At 39.2% G+C, this 16,027-nt stretch overlaps 2 protein-coding genes across 9 annotated transcripts in view; one reads left to right on the top strand and one right to left on the bottom strand.

The window, feature by feature from the left end:
* Positions 1-11,409, top strand: part of ZFYVE9 (zinc finger FYVE-type containing 9) — a 63,280-nt gene extending 51,871 nt beyond the window's left edge. For all 5 annotated transcript variants that reach the window (XM_084852529.1, XM_084852528.1, XM_084852531.1 and 2 more), the window contains 7 exons: positions 1,460-1,564; positions 2,027-2,177; positions 4,915-4,995; positions 6,097-6,259; positions 7,330-7,435; positions 8,534-8,710; positions 10,424-11,409. In XM_084852529.1, the coding sequence (XP_084708655.1) occupies positions 1,460-1,564; positions 2,027-2,177; positions 4,915-4,995; positions 6,097-6,259; positions 7,330-7,435; positions 8,534-8,710; positions 10,424-10,585 (945 nt within the window). In that variant the 3' untranslated portion in view covers positions 10,586-11,409. The remainder of the gene's footprint in view (positions 1-1,459; positions 1,565-2,026; positions 2,178-4,914; positions 4,996-6,096; positions 6,260-7,329; positions 7,436-8,533; positions 8,711-10,423) is intronic.
* A 21-nt stretch (positions 11,410-11,430) lies between these two features.
* The window catches only part of CC2D1B (coiled-coil and C2 domain containing 1B), a 53,676-nt gene continuing 49,079 nt past the window's right edge, over positions 11,431-16,027 (bottom strand). For 3 of the 4 annotated variants that reach the window (XM_084852534.1, XM_084852536.1, XM_084852535.1), the window contains exons 23-25: positions 15,716-15,806; positions 14,530-14,660; positions 11,431-13,910 (exon numbers count right to left, since the gene is read on the bottom strand). In XM_084852534.1, the coding sequence (XP_084708660.1) occupies positions 14,541-14,660; positions 15,716-15,806 (211 nt within the window). In that variant the 3' untranslated portion in view covers positions 11,431-13,910; positions 14,530-14,540. Of the gene's footprint in view, positions 13,911-14,529; positions 14,661-15,032; positions 15,117-15,715; positions 15,807-16,027 lie in introns of all 4 variants that reach the window. The other variant, XR_014790557.1, reaches the window with a different exon arrangement.

The raw sequence follows: 16,027 nt of genomic DNA, 5'->3' as shown, positions 1-16,027 counted from the left end.
CGGGAATGTGTTGTTGTTTTCCATTTACGTACATGAAAATATTATGGCAACTACACTCCATCTAGATATGAAATTCTAGATTTTATTCAACAAATGTCTAGAGCAGACTGCAAATATGTGACCCTGGGGTCTTTAACATCTCTGAAGCTTTGAACTGGGTCTTCCCCATGGAAGTCGGGTGGAAGGAAATGAATAGTGAATCAGACTTCCTAAAGGACTCCGTACATTTTAGATAGGCCTTGAGCGCTCTGCATATGTCCAGTTCGTGCCAATCCCTCTCCAGGGAATGGGGTGGTTTAGGGCAGAAAGAGGGTAGAACAAGCTGCTGAGACCAGTGGAACAGGGTGTTGACTTTTGGTACTAATGTAGGATCCAGTTTGAGGGTGACCATGTGTTTTTGGAAGGTGATGAGATTTTCTCTTACTGAGAATGGTGAAAGTTTGAATATTCTACATGCTGATGTGATTGTTACTAAAAACAAGACTTTCTGTGACAGGATTCTAAGTGATACCTTCTTAAGTGGCTCAAAGCTTGGTTAGTGCTGATAGGACTACGTGTCGGTTCCATGACGGAAATCTGTGGCCTGTGGGAGGGCTCAGGAGAGACCCCCCCCTTTTCGTAGGAATCACTTAAAGTGAGGGTGTGAGCTGAATGGTAGACGCCCTAGTTTTGAAAAGACTGATGATATGATTGACGTTTGTCTGCACAAGGTACCTGGTTTAAGTCCCATGTCAAGGCCTATTTTGGGGGTAAAAAGAGAAGAAATTCAATTAGTGTAAAAATAGTAAAGTCTTGAGGAGGTGAGTGATATCTGTATCCTTGGTAAAAAGCAGGGACAAACTGGCAGGGAGGAGCCTGGGACCAGCATATCATGTCTTCCCTCCTTTTCCTAGATGATAATGGGAGTCAATCCATTGTTGGATGCCTTCCTCACACTAACCTGGAGAAAGGGCACTGCTGCTCTCTGAAACAGAAATAATACATTGTGGCTGTCCTCTCAGTATTTAAATGGCTTAAAAATGCAGCTGTGCTAAATGTGTAGTGTGCTCTCGGAGTCCAGGGAAGAAAGCTGCAGAAGCATTGGGGGTGGGGGATACAGGATTGTCAGGTGAGCACTTTCCTCCTGCTACTGGTTGCTCAGGGCCAACTTTTCTTCATTCACTAGGTAAATACCTCTGGCTTAATCTAATGCATAGTTGCAAATAATGAACCAACTCACTGGTGTAATATTAGCTCTTCCTACTTGCTATTGTTCACAAATCCCCCTTTCGTTTTTCATGTTGCCTCTGAAAGAAAATGTATTCTTCAGTTTTCTTAACAGAAGGATACTGCTTGCTGCAACTGAATTAAGTACAGTGTTTTACTGTAATATTTCTATATCATCTCATATTTCTTGCATTGTTAAAAGTCAAATTTTGTTGGTAATTATCATGATTGCAGTTGTTCTGTGCACTGACAGGACTTCAGAAATTACCAGTATACATTACCAGTTGTCCAAGGCTTAGTGGTTGATATGGAAGTAAGGAAAACAAGCATCAAAATTCCCAGCAACAGATACAATGAGGTATGTGGTATGAATAAATATATGACACTCAATTGCCAGAAGCAACACAGTGATGATTTTATTAAATGAAATATTAAATAAACTATAATTGGATTGGGAGACTGGGTTTCAAGTTCCTGTTTACTGACATACAGAGTGGCTTTGAACAAACAATGGTGCCTTTGCCTTGGCTCCCATCTGAAAAAAAATGACATACTTTACTATACTGTGTAGATACGATGGATCAGTTTTAAACTATTTTGGCTGTTAAATGTGCTATACGAAGATTTGTTTTGGAGGAGTAAAACCTTACTATTTGTTGGGGGAAAATGTTTTAAAGGTAGCTTAGAAATAGCTTTGAAAATAGTTTCTCTTCGGCCTTATACAGATGGGATTTTCCTCTATATCAAAAATGTTTCATTTTTAGGTTGTGGTCCAGTACTGCATAGTAATGGCAAATGCTTTGTTTTGTTTTGGTTGCAGATGATGAAAGCCATGAACAAGTCCAATGAGCATGTTCTAGCAGGTGGGGCATGCTTCAATGAAAGGGCAGACTCTCATCTGGTGTGTGTGCAGAATGATGACGGGAACTATCAGACACAGGCCATCAGTATTCATAATCAGCCACGGAAGGGTGAGAGTTGCAGAAATCTGTCACCCCCCCCCCCATGTCTTTCGCATTTCCTTAGTGGGTTTTTTGTTTCTCTTAGGCCCATTTCATTTTGCAAGTACATGGTCTCAATGTTCACTCATAGATCTTCTGAGATGAGTATCAGGCAACGATGTGAACAGAGACTTAAAAGGGATGTACTTTTCTGAATGTAGTATAATTGGAACACTTTGTGCAAGCATGATAATCCTGTGGTTGAATTCCATGTAACTTTTCACTTCTTTTTACTTCTGTTTGCCTTTCCATTTTAGTGTCCATTTTTCATCTAGGTTATTCAACGTAGTGTCCCAATTCAGCCATAATGCTAAACCAGCCTCCCCAACCTGGTCCTCTCCAGTTGCTTTTGACTACAACTCCCACCATCTCCAGTCAGCATGACCAATAATCTGGCTGCCAATTTGTTTCTGAGCAAAATATAAAGTGCTGGTTCTTACCTTTAAAGCCTTACATGGTCTAGGTCCAAGGTACTTTAGGGAGCACCTTTTCCCCTACATCCCAGTCCACCACCTAAGGTCCTCTGAGGGCTATCTGCTGTGGCTGCCTAATGTGAGATTGGCAGCCACAAGCAAGAGGACCTTTTCCTTTGCTGCCCCTCAGTTGTGGAATGACCTGCCGGTTGAAATGTGCCTGCCGACCTCATTGAAGGTTTTTAAGCAGGCATCAAAGACTCTATTATTCCGGCAGGTCTTCCCTTTTTAGAACTCTTGTTCCCTTTGCTGACTTCTGTATACTCTTTTTAAGCTGTGTTTTATTGTTGGGTTTTTTAAAAATTGTTTTTAGTTCAAAGATGTTTTTAGTTATATGTTTGTATATATTGTCTGTATGTTTTTATGTAAATGGTTTTTAAACTTTGTAAATTGTATTTTAATATTTTAACTTTTGTAAACTGCTCGGAGAGCTTTGGCTATGGAGCAGTATAGAAATGTAGTAGTAGTAGTAATACAATAACAACAACAACAACAATAATAATGCTGGCCTAGGATGATGGGAGTTATAATCACATCTGGAAGAGACCAGATTGGGGAAGGCTGTGCTAAACCATGATTTGTGATTATGGTTTGTTTGAACTTATCAGTTTCTAGAGTTTGGATGTAATGGGAAACTACACTTTATTCAGAACTAAAGGTGTAAGTATTCACCTTTCCCTCACACATGAAGGAGAAGGCGTGGGGAATGTGAAACCTGTCATGGCTCAGTCTTGTAAAGCTAAACCATGGTTTAGTGTTATGCCTGAACCAGGGCAGTGGCTAAATTAACCTGGAGATAGGGTGCTGCTACTCTCTGGAACAGAAATAATACTTTAGGGCGGTCCTCTCAGCATTTAAATGGCTTAAAAATGCAGCTGTGCTAAATGTGTAGCGTGCTCTTGGAGTCCAGGAAGGAAAGTTGCAGTAGTAATGAGGGTGGGTGATACAAGATTGTCAGGTGAGTACTTTCCTCCTGCTACTGGTTGCTCAGGGATAACTCCTCTTCATTCACTAGGTAAATACCTCTGCCTTAATCTAAAGCATAGTTGCAAATAATGAAACCAACTTATTGGTGTAGTATTAGCTCTTCCCACTTGCTATTGTTCACAAACTTCCCTTTAGTTTTTCATGTTTCCTCTGAAAGAAAATGTATCCTTCAGTTTTCTGAAAAGAAGGATACTGCTTGCTGCAACTGAATTAAGTATAGTATTTTTTTCTGAGAGGGTGATCATCACACCTTTCTAGGCCAGTGATCAGCATTTACTCAGCTGAACTTTACATTTATAAATATGTACAAATTTGGCACTTCAGAAATTGTCTCCATTACTACAAGAGATGCACTTTGAAGAGACCTTGTAACCATTATTTCAATAACCAACTTTAAAGTTACTAGGGGATGAATGATTATTGCTGGCCTCTGATCATCAGGGTGTTACAGCTAACTTACCAGACACCACTGAAATAAAGCACTTGCGGCCATTGCAAGTACTTAGACTCCACTTTGCTGCTGAATGTCTCAGGATACTTGTAGACTGCAAACCTGATATTTCATGGAAGGCAAATAATCCTTTAAACATTTTGGCTGGCCAGTCACAAGGGATATTTATAATTTCTTCCAAAAACATAAGGCAGGGGCTGCAGGTATGGGTCTTTGGAAAAGTGAGTAATCTTGAACTGGTTGCGCCCTGATGCTGGAAGTAAAATGACCTTAGGCCCTCAGCTTATTGGATTTTAGAGATTGCACTGGTTTTGTCTTTCAGGGTTGCATGGCCTATGCTTCCTGCTTTCACCCTACCATTCCTTAATGCTTACATTTTAGGAAGTAAAGAGATGTTCACAAGTCTCTAATGCTTGCTCGCTCCAAAAAACACACACCTTGCAACATCTGTTTGTAGCTACTCATTGCTTAGGGAAAGTGAAGCCAAAAATGTGATGTATAAGGGGTAGTTTTCTCAGCACTGAGAACTGAAAAGCTCTAGGTTTCCCTTTAAATTGTGGTCAGGTGAAAAAATGCAGTAATTTGCATTTTACATAATGATAGGTAAAATTTGTTAGTAGAAATTGAGCTTCCTTTGAATACTTGAACTTGCCAAAGCATTTCACTAAAGGAAGCTTTGCTCAAGCACTGGATATTAGAGACTGCATAAATTATTTACTGCTTTGTTGCTGATCTAATTCTAAAACCTAGCTCTTGCATACAATATGAATTTTCTTCATGTCTCCCATTGTTGCAGTGACTGGGGCCAGCTTCTTTGTGTTTAGTGGAGCTTTAAAATCATCTTCAGGCTATCTTGCAAAGTCCAGTATTGTAGAAGGTAAGATTTACATCAGCTTTCACCAAATGAACTGGGTTCTTCTTGGTAAATCTATGATGAAACAGTGCTTGGGTGATAGTTAAAACTTACCTTGTTTGCAAAACATTGTGTTGCTATTTTTAAACTAGGTTCACTTAGAATTAGTGAGCATAGCAAGCCCTAAGGGACAAGCTTAAATAAAAAGGAGGATGAATGCGTGGTGATGTGGGAACAGGCTGTTGTGCTAACACTCCCAAGCAGTAGTGGAAAACTACTGCACTGCTGCCGCCTCTGCTGTTGGTTTTACTTTGGTTTTATGTAACAGTTTTAAGTTGTTTTAGATTTTACATTGTTTTATTATACTTACATATTTTATAGTTTTAGCCTTCGTTTTGTGACCCACCCAGAGGGCTTTGGCTATTGGGTGGTATAGATATGCAGCAAATAAATAAATAAAACTGCAAGTATAGACCTCTGAATTTCTCTCCAAGGGATAAAGTGTTTCTTAGATGCATTATGGTTATGTAATTGCCATTCAGTTTAAAAGCCTCTGGATGTTTGAACACTAGAATGTGGGGAGGGGTCACAAGTTATGGTTACGTGCAAACCCCCCCATTAAAAATAATTCGTAATAATTTGCTGGCACCACATTTCTTGTTCTCTCTAACGTATTGCACGTTTTCAGCAGAGCGCTTACTAAGAGACTACACTGAAGCACAGCTTACATGTTGGATACTCGAAGTACATACTGGGGGTACGTGTGGATGGCTGGAGATGGAGATTGCATGGTGCCATCCATGCCTGACGTTTGGTGCTTTGGATTTCATAGTTCTTTAGAGGCCTACATGCATAGAGCCTATAGGGTGGAGACCTAATCCACATAATCTTATGCCTTGATTGTGTAGTGTACAAATTATGTGGGTTGGCCTATACACATGTAGGCCCCTAGGCAAATGTGAAATTCTGTGCTCGAGATCTCGATACCCTGCCATATGTATGTTAAAAACTTTAGCTTAGGATATAGATGTTTGCAGAATTAATCCAGTTTGATGCACGCATTTGGTTCCTGATTTATAAATATAGCTGTGGGTGCTTTCAGCAATTGTGTCTTGTCTTACCTAGATGGTGTCATGGTCCAGATAACGGCTGAAAATATGGACTCCCTAAGGCAGGCTCTGAGGGAGATGAAAGACTTCACTATTGCTTGTGGTAAAATGGATGCTGAAGAGCCTCAAGAGCATGTGCACATTCAGTGGGTGGATGATGACAAAAACTTCAACAAGGGGTAAATAGAGCAGTCTTCTCTTGACACCTTTTAAACGAGCTTATTTAGCTTTATTACATCTGCTGATAGTGGAAGCTGGTTGGAAAGGAGAAAAGAGCAGGCTTAACTGCCCACGTGTTGATTGCATGTTAATATTCTCAGGAGCAGACAACTAGCATCTTCAAAGTAATTAGTGGAGGGTATTGTGTAACATGACCCTCCATAATGTGTGTTTAAAGTTATGGCTGGGTAACTCACATTAATTTATCAAAAGCGTATCCTGCTTTTCTTCTACTACATCATGCTGGAATAGACTGAGTTTAAATGGCAACCGCTGTTGAAGGTTATATAAGCCAACCTACATTTGATAACTCAGTTACATAGGGCTTCCCTACATGATTTCATACATAAATATCTCTTTGGTGTATGAAATTGTGTGTGCGCCAATTTGTGTGGTGAATGCATAGGTGGTTCCACAGCATATACACACGACAGGTGTTTCTTGCAATATGTAGTAGACACACACACACACATGCATGCACGCGTATGTGTCTGTGTCAGAGAGAATGAATTGCAGCTGACACAGAGCTCTCATTAGATGCAATGGGGAGATGCCAAAACTGAAGAGAATGGGAAAACTTTGCTCACATGGGAATTTCATGTATATTTCAGAGCTGCTATGGAGCTTTCACTTGATCTTTTAGCCTCTACTTATTTAACAACTTCACCCTATAATGTATTGCAATAGTACTTCCACGTTTGTGGAGGCTGGCTTTGGCTTTTCCATGGTAAAGCTTGAAGCACTGTTACAGCTTGTAACATTTTGTTAGACCAGAAATTGTGTGACATGACCAAAAAGTGTATATACTGAAGGCTCTCTGGTACAATTTTAGTCTCTGAAAAGCTGCCCTCTGTATGTAACCTATTTAACTGCTCATATTGCTATATGCCAATTTTTCCATAGTCTTGATGGAGGGGGTCATTGTTTTGTATTGTCTTCTGGTCTGGGTTTGTGTTCCTAGTTAGCCAGACATGCATAGGATTTAAGGAAGATTCTGCTAATAGTGCTGCTTATTCCTTCCTCTTTCTAGTGTTGTAAGTCCCATTGATGGAAAATCTATGGAGTCTATCACAAGTGTCAAGATATTTCATGGCTCAGAGTATAAAGCAAATGGGAAGGTTATTAGGTGGACAGAGGTGAGGAAACCAGATTGTTTTTTAGATTAAAGTTAGAATCTTTAATGACTTTGCATGATGTAGCTCATGTAGCTGTTTGGACCATAAAAAGTCCTTTCTTAACTTGATGGGAAACCAAAAAGGTCTATATTAACTTCCACCAAATATTCAATTGTTGAGTGTGCAAACATGTTCCTGGCTAATATAGGCTAGAAAGACTCATTGTATGGTTTATGCCTAACTTGGAATGGCCTCAATACTTTGCTTACCTGTTAAGTTTTGAAGATAAAGCACACTACAGATTGGGTTGGTTTGCACAGTACAGTAAACCACCATGGGTTAATTAACCTGCAGAGCTCCCTGAGGTGTGCTGGCTGCCATTTTGAATATGCAAGCTGCAGCTTGTCTTGTGAACCTGGTGTCATGGGTTATGTTTTTTAATGCTCAAATAACCTAATGCCTGGGTTCGCGCAGCACGACAAGCCACTACACTCCCCACCCCCACTTTGGCTCGCATATTCAAAATAGCGGCTGATGTACCTTGCAGAGCCCCATGAGTTAATGAAAACCATGGTGGCTTACTGTGACTGTGAACTGGCTCATTACTTTTCATTTTAGGATGGTTCATATCTAGGAAGCATTTCCACATATCAACAGCCTTACAGATTACTTTCCTAAAATATCTGTCTACCTCAATGTATTTATGGGTGGTCAATCTGCACTAATTACTTTGGCTGATCTTTCTCTACCTTTTTTGATAGTAATGGCATGAACAGACACCTGAGGCTGAGTGTTCATTTTTTTTAATGACAATTTAGTTCTAATTGTGAAGAACATATTGATATATTTAAATACTCAAAACCTGAAAAGGACCTCATTGTGACATCAGGACACCTGACAACCAGCCTGCCCCACTGCAAGATGCCAAACCTACTTCATCTATTTGGTTGCCCCTTAAAGTCTACACTTCTTTCCTTAGACTGCAGTTCCTGCCATTAGGGATGAATTAGAAAAATTGCCCCTGTCACAGTGTTCTTGAGCTACAAGACTAGTGTTATAATGCAGAAATATAGAGACTTACATTTATTTGGGCTGTGTATGGAACAATTATTTCTTCAGGTTTTCTTTCTGGAAAATGATGACCAACATAATGGCTTAAGTGACCCAGCAGATCACAGCAGGCTGACTGAGAATGTGGCTAAGGCTTTCTGCCTGGCCTTGTGCCCTCACCTGAAGCTATTGAAGGAAGATGGGATGACCAAGTTGGGTTTACGTGTTACACTTGATGCTGATCAAGTAAGTTAAAAACAACTCATTCTTTTTACTACTTTCGTGTAAGTACTTCGATAAGCTAAAGAAAGCATGAATGGTTCCTTCTTTTTTTACTTTTCTTTTGTTGGTAATTAACACTAACATTGGGTTGGATCCAAATGGAAGGTCTCCTGTTCAAGAAAGGTACTAGGATCTGTCATGGAGAAAGGATTTGCAGGGAAACAACCTTCCCTACACCCGCCCCCATACCACCCCTCTAGATGCTCCTGTGGGTCCACCAGCCCTCCAGAACAGCTTTCAGGAAGCACAGGGGGAAGGAGAAATTGTGCAGATTTGTATCCCCGCACCCTTCCTCCAGTGCAAGCAGAACTCCACTGAGTGCTACTCTGGATCCAACCATTTATAAATTTCAGTTTATAAACACTTGCTGGAAATTATTATTCTAGCTATATCCAAGAATCAATTTTGATAGGCTTCTGATCCCAACAGAACTTTAATAAGCACTCTATCAAGAATGATTGTTGACTCCTAAGTCCAAGGTGTGCAATTATGCCTGGTTCACATAAGCAACAAAAATGTTTGACCTGTTGAGACTGGAAATATGGAGAGTGTGGGATTTTTGGTCTAAAGAAAACAATAACTAAAAATAACCAAGTAGTCTATAATTTCTAGAGTTGTATGTATTATTTTTTAACAGCAAAATAACACACTTAACCAAGGTATTTAAAACATTGACTTTTCATGAACTATGATGGATTTGGAATTGGTACTGGTGTATATGCAAATGGTGCTGCCTAAATTTGGGTTCTACAGATCTCTCCAAAAGCAGACAGCCACAATTAATTTTTACAGGAACTTTTGCAGCTCTTTTGCCTCTCTGTTGCAGTAATGTAGAGTAGGGCCACTCTTAGTTTGGGCATAATATAGAACTACATTGACAAATGCCAGGAAGTTCGAAGTCAGAGTTTTATCACTTTATGGAAGTGATGCAAGATCACCTTGTTTGGGCTGGTGTTTCATGGCCATTATTACAAATCCTTTTATAATGTAATGTAAGAGGTAGCTGTTTAATTTGCTTTATTGGACATTTCTAAATGTTGCCACACTTCAATAGGCATATTAGTAGACAGATTCAATTTCTGACGACTGTTGAGGATGAAAGATTATTGGCTGGTACATATAACTAAAGCAGAATTCCTCTGCAGCAGATCACTTAGTCCACCTCCCTCATTTTTATCCATGATATAAATGTATTGAGGTTCATTTCTGAAAGAAATGCTTGTTTCCATAACTGCTGCTTCCTTAATGGGAACTGAGGTTGCTGCGCTGTTCATTCCTTGAAAATAATTCCTCTTCATGTGTAGATAGATCTCCATAATTGTTAGGAAACAAGTTCTACCCAGCCCACATTTTTCACTATCGACCTGCTTTCATGCTTGCATTTTTATTATGTTTTAGGAAACTCAAAGCCTTTTTTTTTTTTTTTTTTACTACTGTGAGATGATTAATTGAAAATCTGTATAGTTACATACTCTGGATTATTATTCATGTGATCTTGAAGAGTAAGCTCACATAATTTTGGTCCTGCTTACCACCATTCCTCCATGGAGAAAATTAATTAGGAAAGACCTTTCTGCATCGTACAGCTTACTTACTGAGGCTGCAGTCTCTCACACAGACACTGTTGTTTCAAAACGAAGTAAAAGTGCTCTTTTTCCTGTCATTATGTGTTTGTAGGTTGGCTATCAGGCTGGAAGCAATGGCCAGCCACTGCCTGCTCAGTACATGAATGACCTGGACAGCGCCTTAGTTCCAGTGATTCATGGAGGAGCATGCCAGCTGAGCGAAGGACCGGTCATAATGGAGCTTATCTTTTATATTCTGGAAAACATCTCATAAGAGGACTTCATTTTCTTTCAGACCTGTTCCAGCAGCAGTTGTATCTGAATCATTTGCACTTTAAAACTGGAAAATTGAGCTTTTTGTTAACACTATTATGAGGGGTTGGGGTGGGGGGTGAGGACAGTTGTTCCATAATTCTGAATCGTCTATGCATTTGTCAACAAACAGGATCAGGGCAACTTCTATACTACAAAATGGCTATGCTATCTTTGCAGCTAATACACTTCTGTTACAGATTAGAAACAAATAATGGTCATGTTTTAAGACAATTGCAGTCATGTATTCAATACTCAAACGGGTGCAGAGATCACTGGGAAGTAAATAAAAAGAAAGGAAATGTCAATGTTTAATGTTTGTAGATGAACTTATTATGAAGAAACAATCAAGACCTCCATTCTGACCTCATTATACTGCCATTTATGGCTAACTTCTCTAGACATTTAAAAAGTATCGTTTACATTATTTTGACCAGATTATTGGTCGAAGTACCTCCAAGACATGTTGAGATATTCTATAGAGATGTACAGAAAGAAAGTCGCATGACTGAGGGTACCTTTTATGTCTGTCCTAAACAAAGCAGCAATCTCTCTCTAAAAGCCGTATGTAAATTAAGCTTGCAGTTTTGTGTGTATAAATAGGATAGTTTTACCTTATTTTTCTTCACTTGTGGAACTGTCCCCCTCAGACTGATAACTTGGCAAACATCTGCCATCATAAACCTTTGTTTCCTTCTCTGTGAATTTTGAAAGAACCTGTCACAGGCATGAGAATTGTTAGCCTTAAAGAGCAGTTACATGGAATTACTGTTCTCTTTCCAGCTGGTCCTTTTTTTTAAAAAAAAGGGGACATCCTTTCTTGATTTTCCTGATTGGTGTGCACTATACTTACATTATCCCTACCATTAAGCCTGCACTTATCTAACACTTTATAGTAGTAGCACCATGTAAAGCTAGCCTGTGAGAACTATAAGAGTTTGGCTGCTCTTGCATGTTTTGCTTTCACTTCAGGCTGGACAGCTTGTGCTCTGCCTCACCTGACAGACCCTTTGAGAGGAGAGCAGCTTGAGCCCTCTTGCTGCAGCATATGAAGCTGGCAAAGAATATGAACACATTCCTATTACATCTAATTTCTGTCCCTGAGACACTGATAAACAGTCAAAAGAGCTGTCCCAAAGAGTGAGAAGGCTTCAACCAGACACAACTGCTGCCATTCAGATTGGCTGCCACCCATGTGCAAGAGGAGGTAATGAACTGAGCATGCTTGACTTTTTAAATACAGATCTAAAATGGGCAGTATGGGCAACCTTATGAGCATTCAACAGTAAGGATGGGCAGTAGTTGTTACAGGTTGAAATAATTGCATTTTTTTAAAAAAGCAAATGTATATAGCAGTGACAGCTATGATAATTAACTTTTCTCTGTAGGTAGCAAAGTGTAGTTGAACATACATAGAGCTCATTTTTGAGCAAGTTGCTACTGCTTGCCTAAGATTAGTAAAAACCTTCCTACTACAGCCTATTGCAAACAGCAACAGGACCCTGAGGGAGACAAGGGTGCTAGAACTAGGCTCCAAATTAAAGGATAGGAGAAGTTACTCTCACTTCTAAATATATAAAAAGTTCTACTGAATTAAGAGATGGCCATGTGGTCTGAACACACTTCTTAGGTCATGCTGAGCTTACCAAAGGTGCTCAATATTCTGCCATGGGAGATGGGGCAGGGTAGGCATTAATAAGCACCTGAGAAATCCTTTGCATAACAAAGGCCTTACTCAGCAGTTCTAAGAGACTTACGTTTCCTGTTCTTTTCCTTACATATAAAGTCAAGTTGCTTTTAAGATTTCCTTCCTCCTGTGACAGCATTCAGTTTTACTGGCAGAATCTCCAAAATCTATTCAAATTTACTACATAGCTGCAGTAGATTCCTACTTCAAGAGATGGCATCCCAATTTCATCATAGAAGCAGCTTTTTCAGTAAGTCAGGATGTAATCCTATGCATGTTGAGACACAAAAGTCCTACAACTCCCAGCATCCCTCCAGCCATCCATGCTGATAATTGTTGGGACTTTTTTCTGTCTAAACATGCATAGGATTGTGCCTTTAGCTTTGCATTAAAGTTACTGACAGAGGGAGAAGAAACAGAGTTTTTCTTCCTCCTTCCTTCCCTTTGCAGAAAATCATTTGTTTAGGTTATGTTTGTGCAAAATGCTATTGACTGATTGGTTTGCTTCAACCATAGCCTTTAAAATGACCTTAAGATTACCATATTGTTAAGAAATGAGTACTTGTTTAAATAAAAATGTACTTTTAAAATTCAGTTAACACTGCAAAAGACTGCATATTATATTTTTATTTTCAACATGTAGTTTTGTATATTAAATTTATTAAAATTAAAAACTGAATACTGTATTGTCTCTATCTGCTTAAGACAGAAACAAACGCTGCCTGCATGGCAGACTTAGGTTTATGAAGTCACACACATACTGTGAAAATCTTCTGCAACTGCCTCCTATAGGCTATGAAAAGGGGAAAAAACAGGCAATTTTGCACCCCTAGCATTGTGTGTTCTACATTCTTTAAAACAGGCAAGAATCTCATAATTTTTTCAGTCAAATTGTTAAGTGTTTCAACTTGCTAAAGCAAAACCAAAATGCTGTGGTTCTTTAAATCTTTAAGCTTTCGTTCTGCCTCAGTTGAAAAAAACACAAGGAAAACAAAGACAAGAGTGAAGAAAAAGAGGGCTTAAAAAGCAGCTGTTAGCCCTCTCGCATATGATACAGGCCCCTATCAAATGCTCATGCCTCACTCTAAATACGGTTGGGAAAGGTGTAACAGTAGTTTAAAGAATTCTATATTGCAGGCAATGTAAAGAAATATACAGGTGGTTAACAGTAATAGCTATTTAACCTAACTCCATTTGTATGTAAGAATAGAGTTTATTCTGGGGCTAGGAAACAATCTTTTTTGCAAATTCATGATGCACTTCCTCTGTTGCAGGACATTAGTATACTGCTACACATTAAGACAAAGCTTTTTGCCCACATGTCCTTCTTTTGTACAAGTCAATCAGTTAACAGTTAGGTAACATTCACGTAGTACCAACAACATTAGTCTCACCAAAGCCTAACACAGGTCAGTCTGTCTTTGTGGATCAGTACCATTAATTCCATTCCTAGTAGTAGACTTACAAAGCTTACCAACTCATACTATATGATAGTTATGAAAATAAAGATGTTATGTTCAGTAGTGCATTCATTGAACATCTTTGGTGCTTGCAGAAACTGTATATAAAGTCCATCCTGCAGCTTTTAGCATTCCTGGATCTGTTGGGAGGAAAAAATGAACATGGTTTTAGAGGTATAATTGAGGACAGTACAGCAACATACTACAGATAATTATAAATGAAAGTCTAGCATCCATTATAGAAAGCCTTTTTAGTTTGCTTTCAAACATACAATTCAAAGGCAAATCCATAAAAACTACATTTAGTATGATGATTTAAAAGTGAAGTGATTACAAGCATATGTAAAAGGGACTGCCTTTTTTGCTAATTGTTTGCAAGCCACTCTGGGAATCTTTTTTGGCAGAGAAGTGGGATACATTTATTTTAAATAAATAAAATAATAAAAAGAATGAGCGGCAACTTTTCTATAAGGATTTCTTATAGAAAAGAAATGAGGGGCAACTTTTCTATAAGGATTTCTTCTTGTGGCTGTAGTATAATTTTGTTGCTGGGTGGTAACCCACTTCTGTACTATGACTTGGATATGCTAGTGATAAAAAAGCAAGATAGAAATGTTTTTAAATTAAACATATTTCATAAAAAGCAAAGCTAGGACAGGAATTTCTGCATAACAAACCACTTGTCATGATAATCAAAGCTGGGTAGCAGATTGAGATTGTTCATGCCAACTAGCAGGCTACATAGAAAACAGCTCCTACCTTAGGCAGAACTAATGTTCAAGGACTAGCCAATTTTCCGTAATTGTTTGAAGATCTTGCCCACTAAGTGGCTCCCTGAGTCTCACTTTTACTTCTAGTTTCCCTCCAGTAGGCTTCCTACTATCCAAAACCTAAACACAGGGAGGAAAGGTCATTGTGGTTAAGCTTTCTAACATACAACAATCCAGAGAAACGTGCACTTGGCTCTGAATGCTCAGCAGAGCTGTGGACTCTTCTCCAGTGGCAGGCCTCCAAAACCTCTACATGTTACAAGTGGGGCTTGCAATGAAATGCTACAGGGTAGCGTAAGCCTGTTCAGTGTTCCAGTGAGTCAGCCTTGCCCGCCTCTAGGATACTCCATTCTATTTCCCCTCCCATCCAGTTTTTCATTTCCTGCCCCCACCTTAGCCAATCAGCACTTCTTCAGTCCTTGCTAGGCTGTTTGGGGATTTTTTTCCCCCCACAGGGATTTTGTTCACCAGATTTTTTGAACTTTTGCAAACCTTGGTATTTCCCCAGGCCTGTTGACACCTCTGCCTTGTGCGTGGATGGTGCTGAGTTGGCTATGTAAGTACCGACACTCAAGCCTGAATATCAGAAATAAAGGGAATGGCAGTGCAAAGTTACAAGGACCAAATGGCCACACCATCTAGAAGGGGCTATAAAGCAAGAGGAGTTTGAAGTTTTCAAGCTTTCTCTTTTTGCCAAGATATTTTGGGTTATATCTGTACATAGGTACCACTCTTTCAAAGTGGCATAGCACCACTTGCACTTGGGATGTTACACCACATAAAAAAAATTAAGACAACTCATTCCAGATATATAGAAATATATGTATGGACAGTGACTGGGGCTTCTAGTGCCGTTGGGGGTAGCAACCCCAGTAGGAATAGACTTGGCCCCAAATCTCCCTATTCTATGTTGTCAGAGTACTTTGGTGAAAGCTCCTAGGACATTGTAAGAGGGCTGGGAAGGGAGAGAACTATGTATGCCAGCATGCAACTCCTGTCCTTTAAAAAATCCAAAACTGCAAGACAGGCATATTTGAAAAACGGCATATATCAGGCACGTTATCAAGAACCACAAGAATGGAAGAAAGCAGCTAGCAGTGGAACTTTGTGTTGTGCAAAAAGACGACAACCTTCACTTCACATAGCTTACTTAAGGAACAAAACAAGTATGGTACCTCGATTATTTCTCTAATTTCACATTCGGATTCCAGTTTATCCAATTTCAAATGTGCTGTTCCCACTTGCTTGTCACTCCTGAAAAAGGACCTGGGGAGAAGGAACCATCAGGGTAAGAATTAGATTCTTCCTTATTTATTTATTTATTAATTTAATTTAATTTAATTTATTTCATTTCTATACTGCCCAATAGCCAAAGCTCTCTGGGAGGTTCCCAAAAATTTAAACCAAACAGCACACAATAAAACAGTATAACATATATAAAACATTAAAACCACAGTATAATAATACAACCAGAACAAAAGTAAAGG

The sequence above is a fragment of the Heloderma suspectum genome, chromosome 4 (genome assembly GCF_057233095.1).
Source record: "Heloderma suspectum isolate Gila_16-S chromosome 4, 16-S_ref, whole genome shotgun sequence".
In the NCBI taxonomy this organism is placed as follows: Eukaryota; Metazoa; Chordata; class Lepidosauria; order Squamata; family Helodermatidae; genus Heloderma; species Heloderma suspectum.
This window is presented reverse-complemented; position numbering and strand designations above follow the sequence as displayed.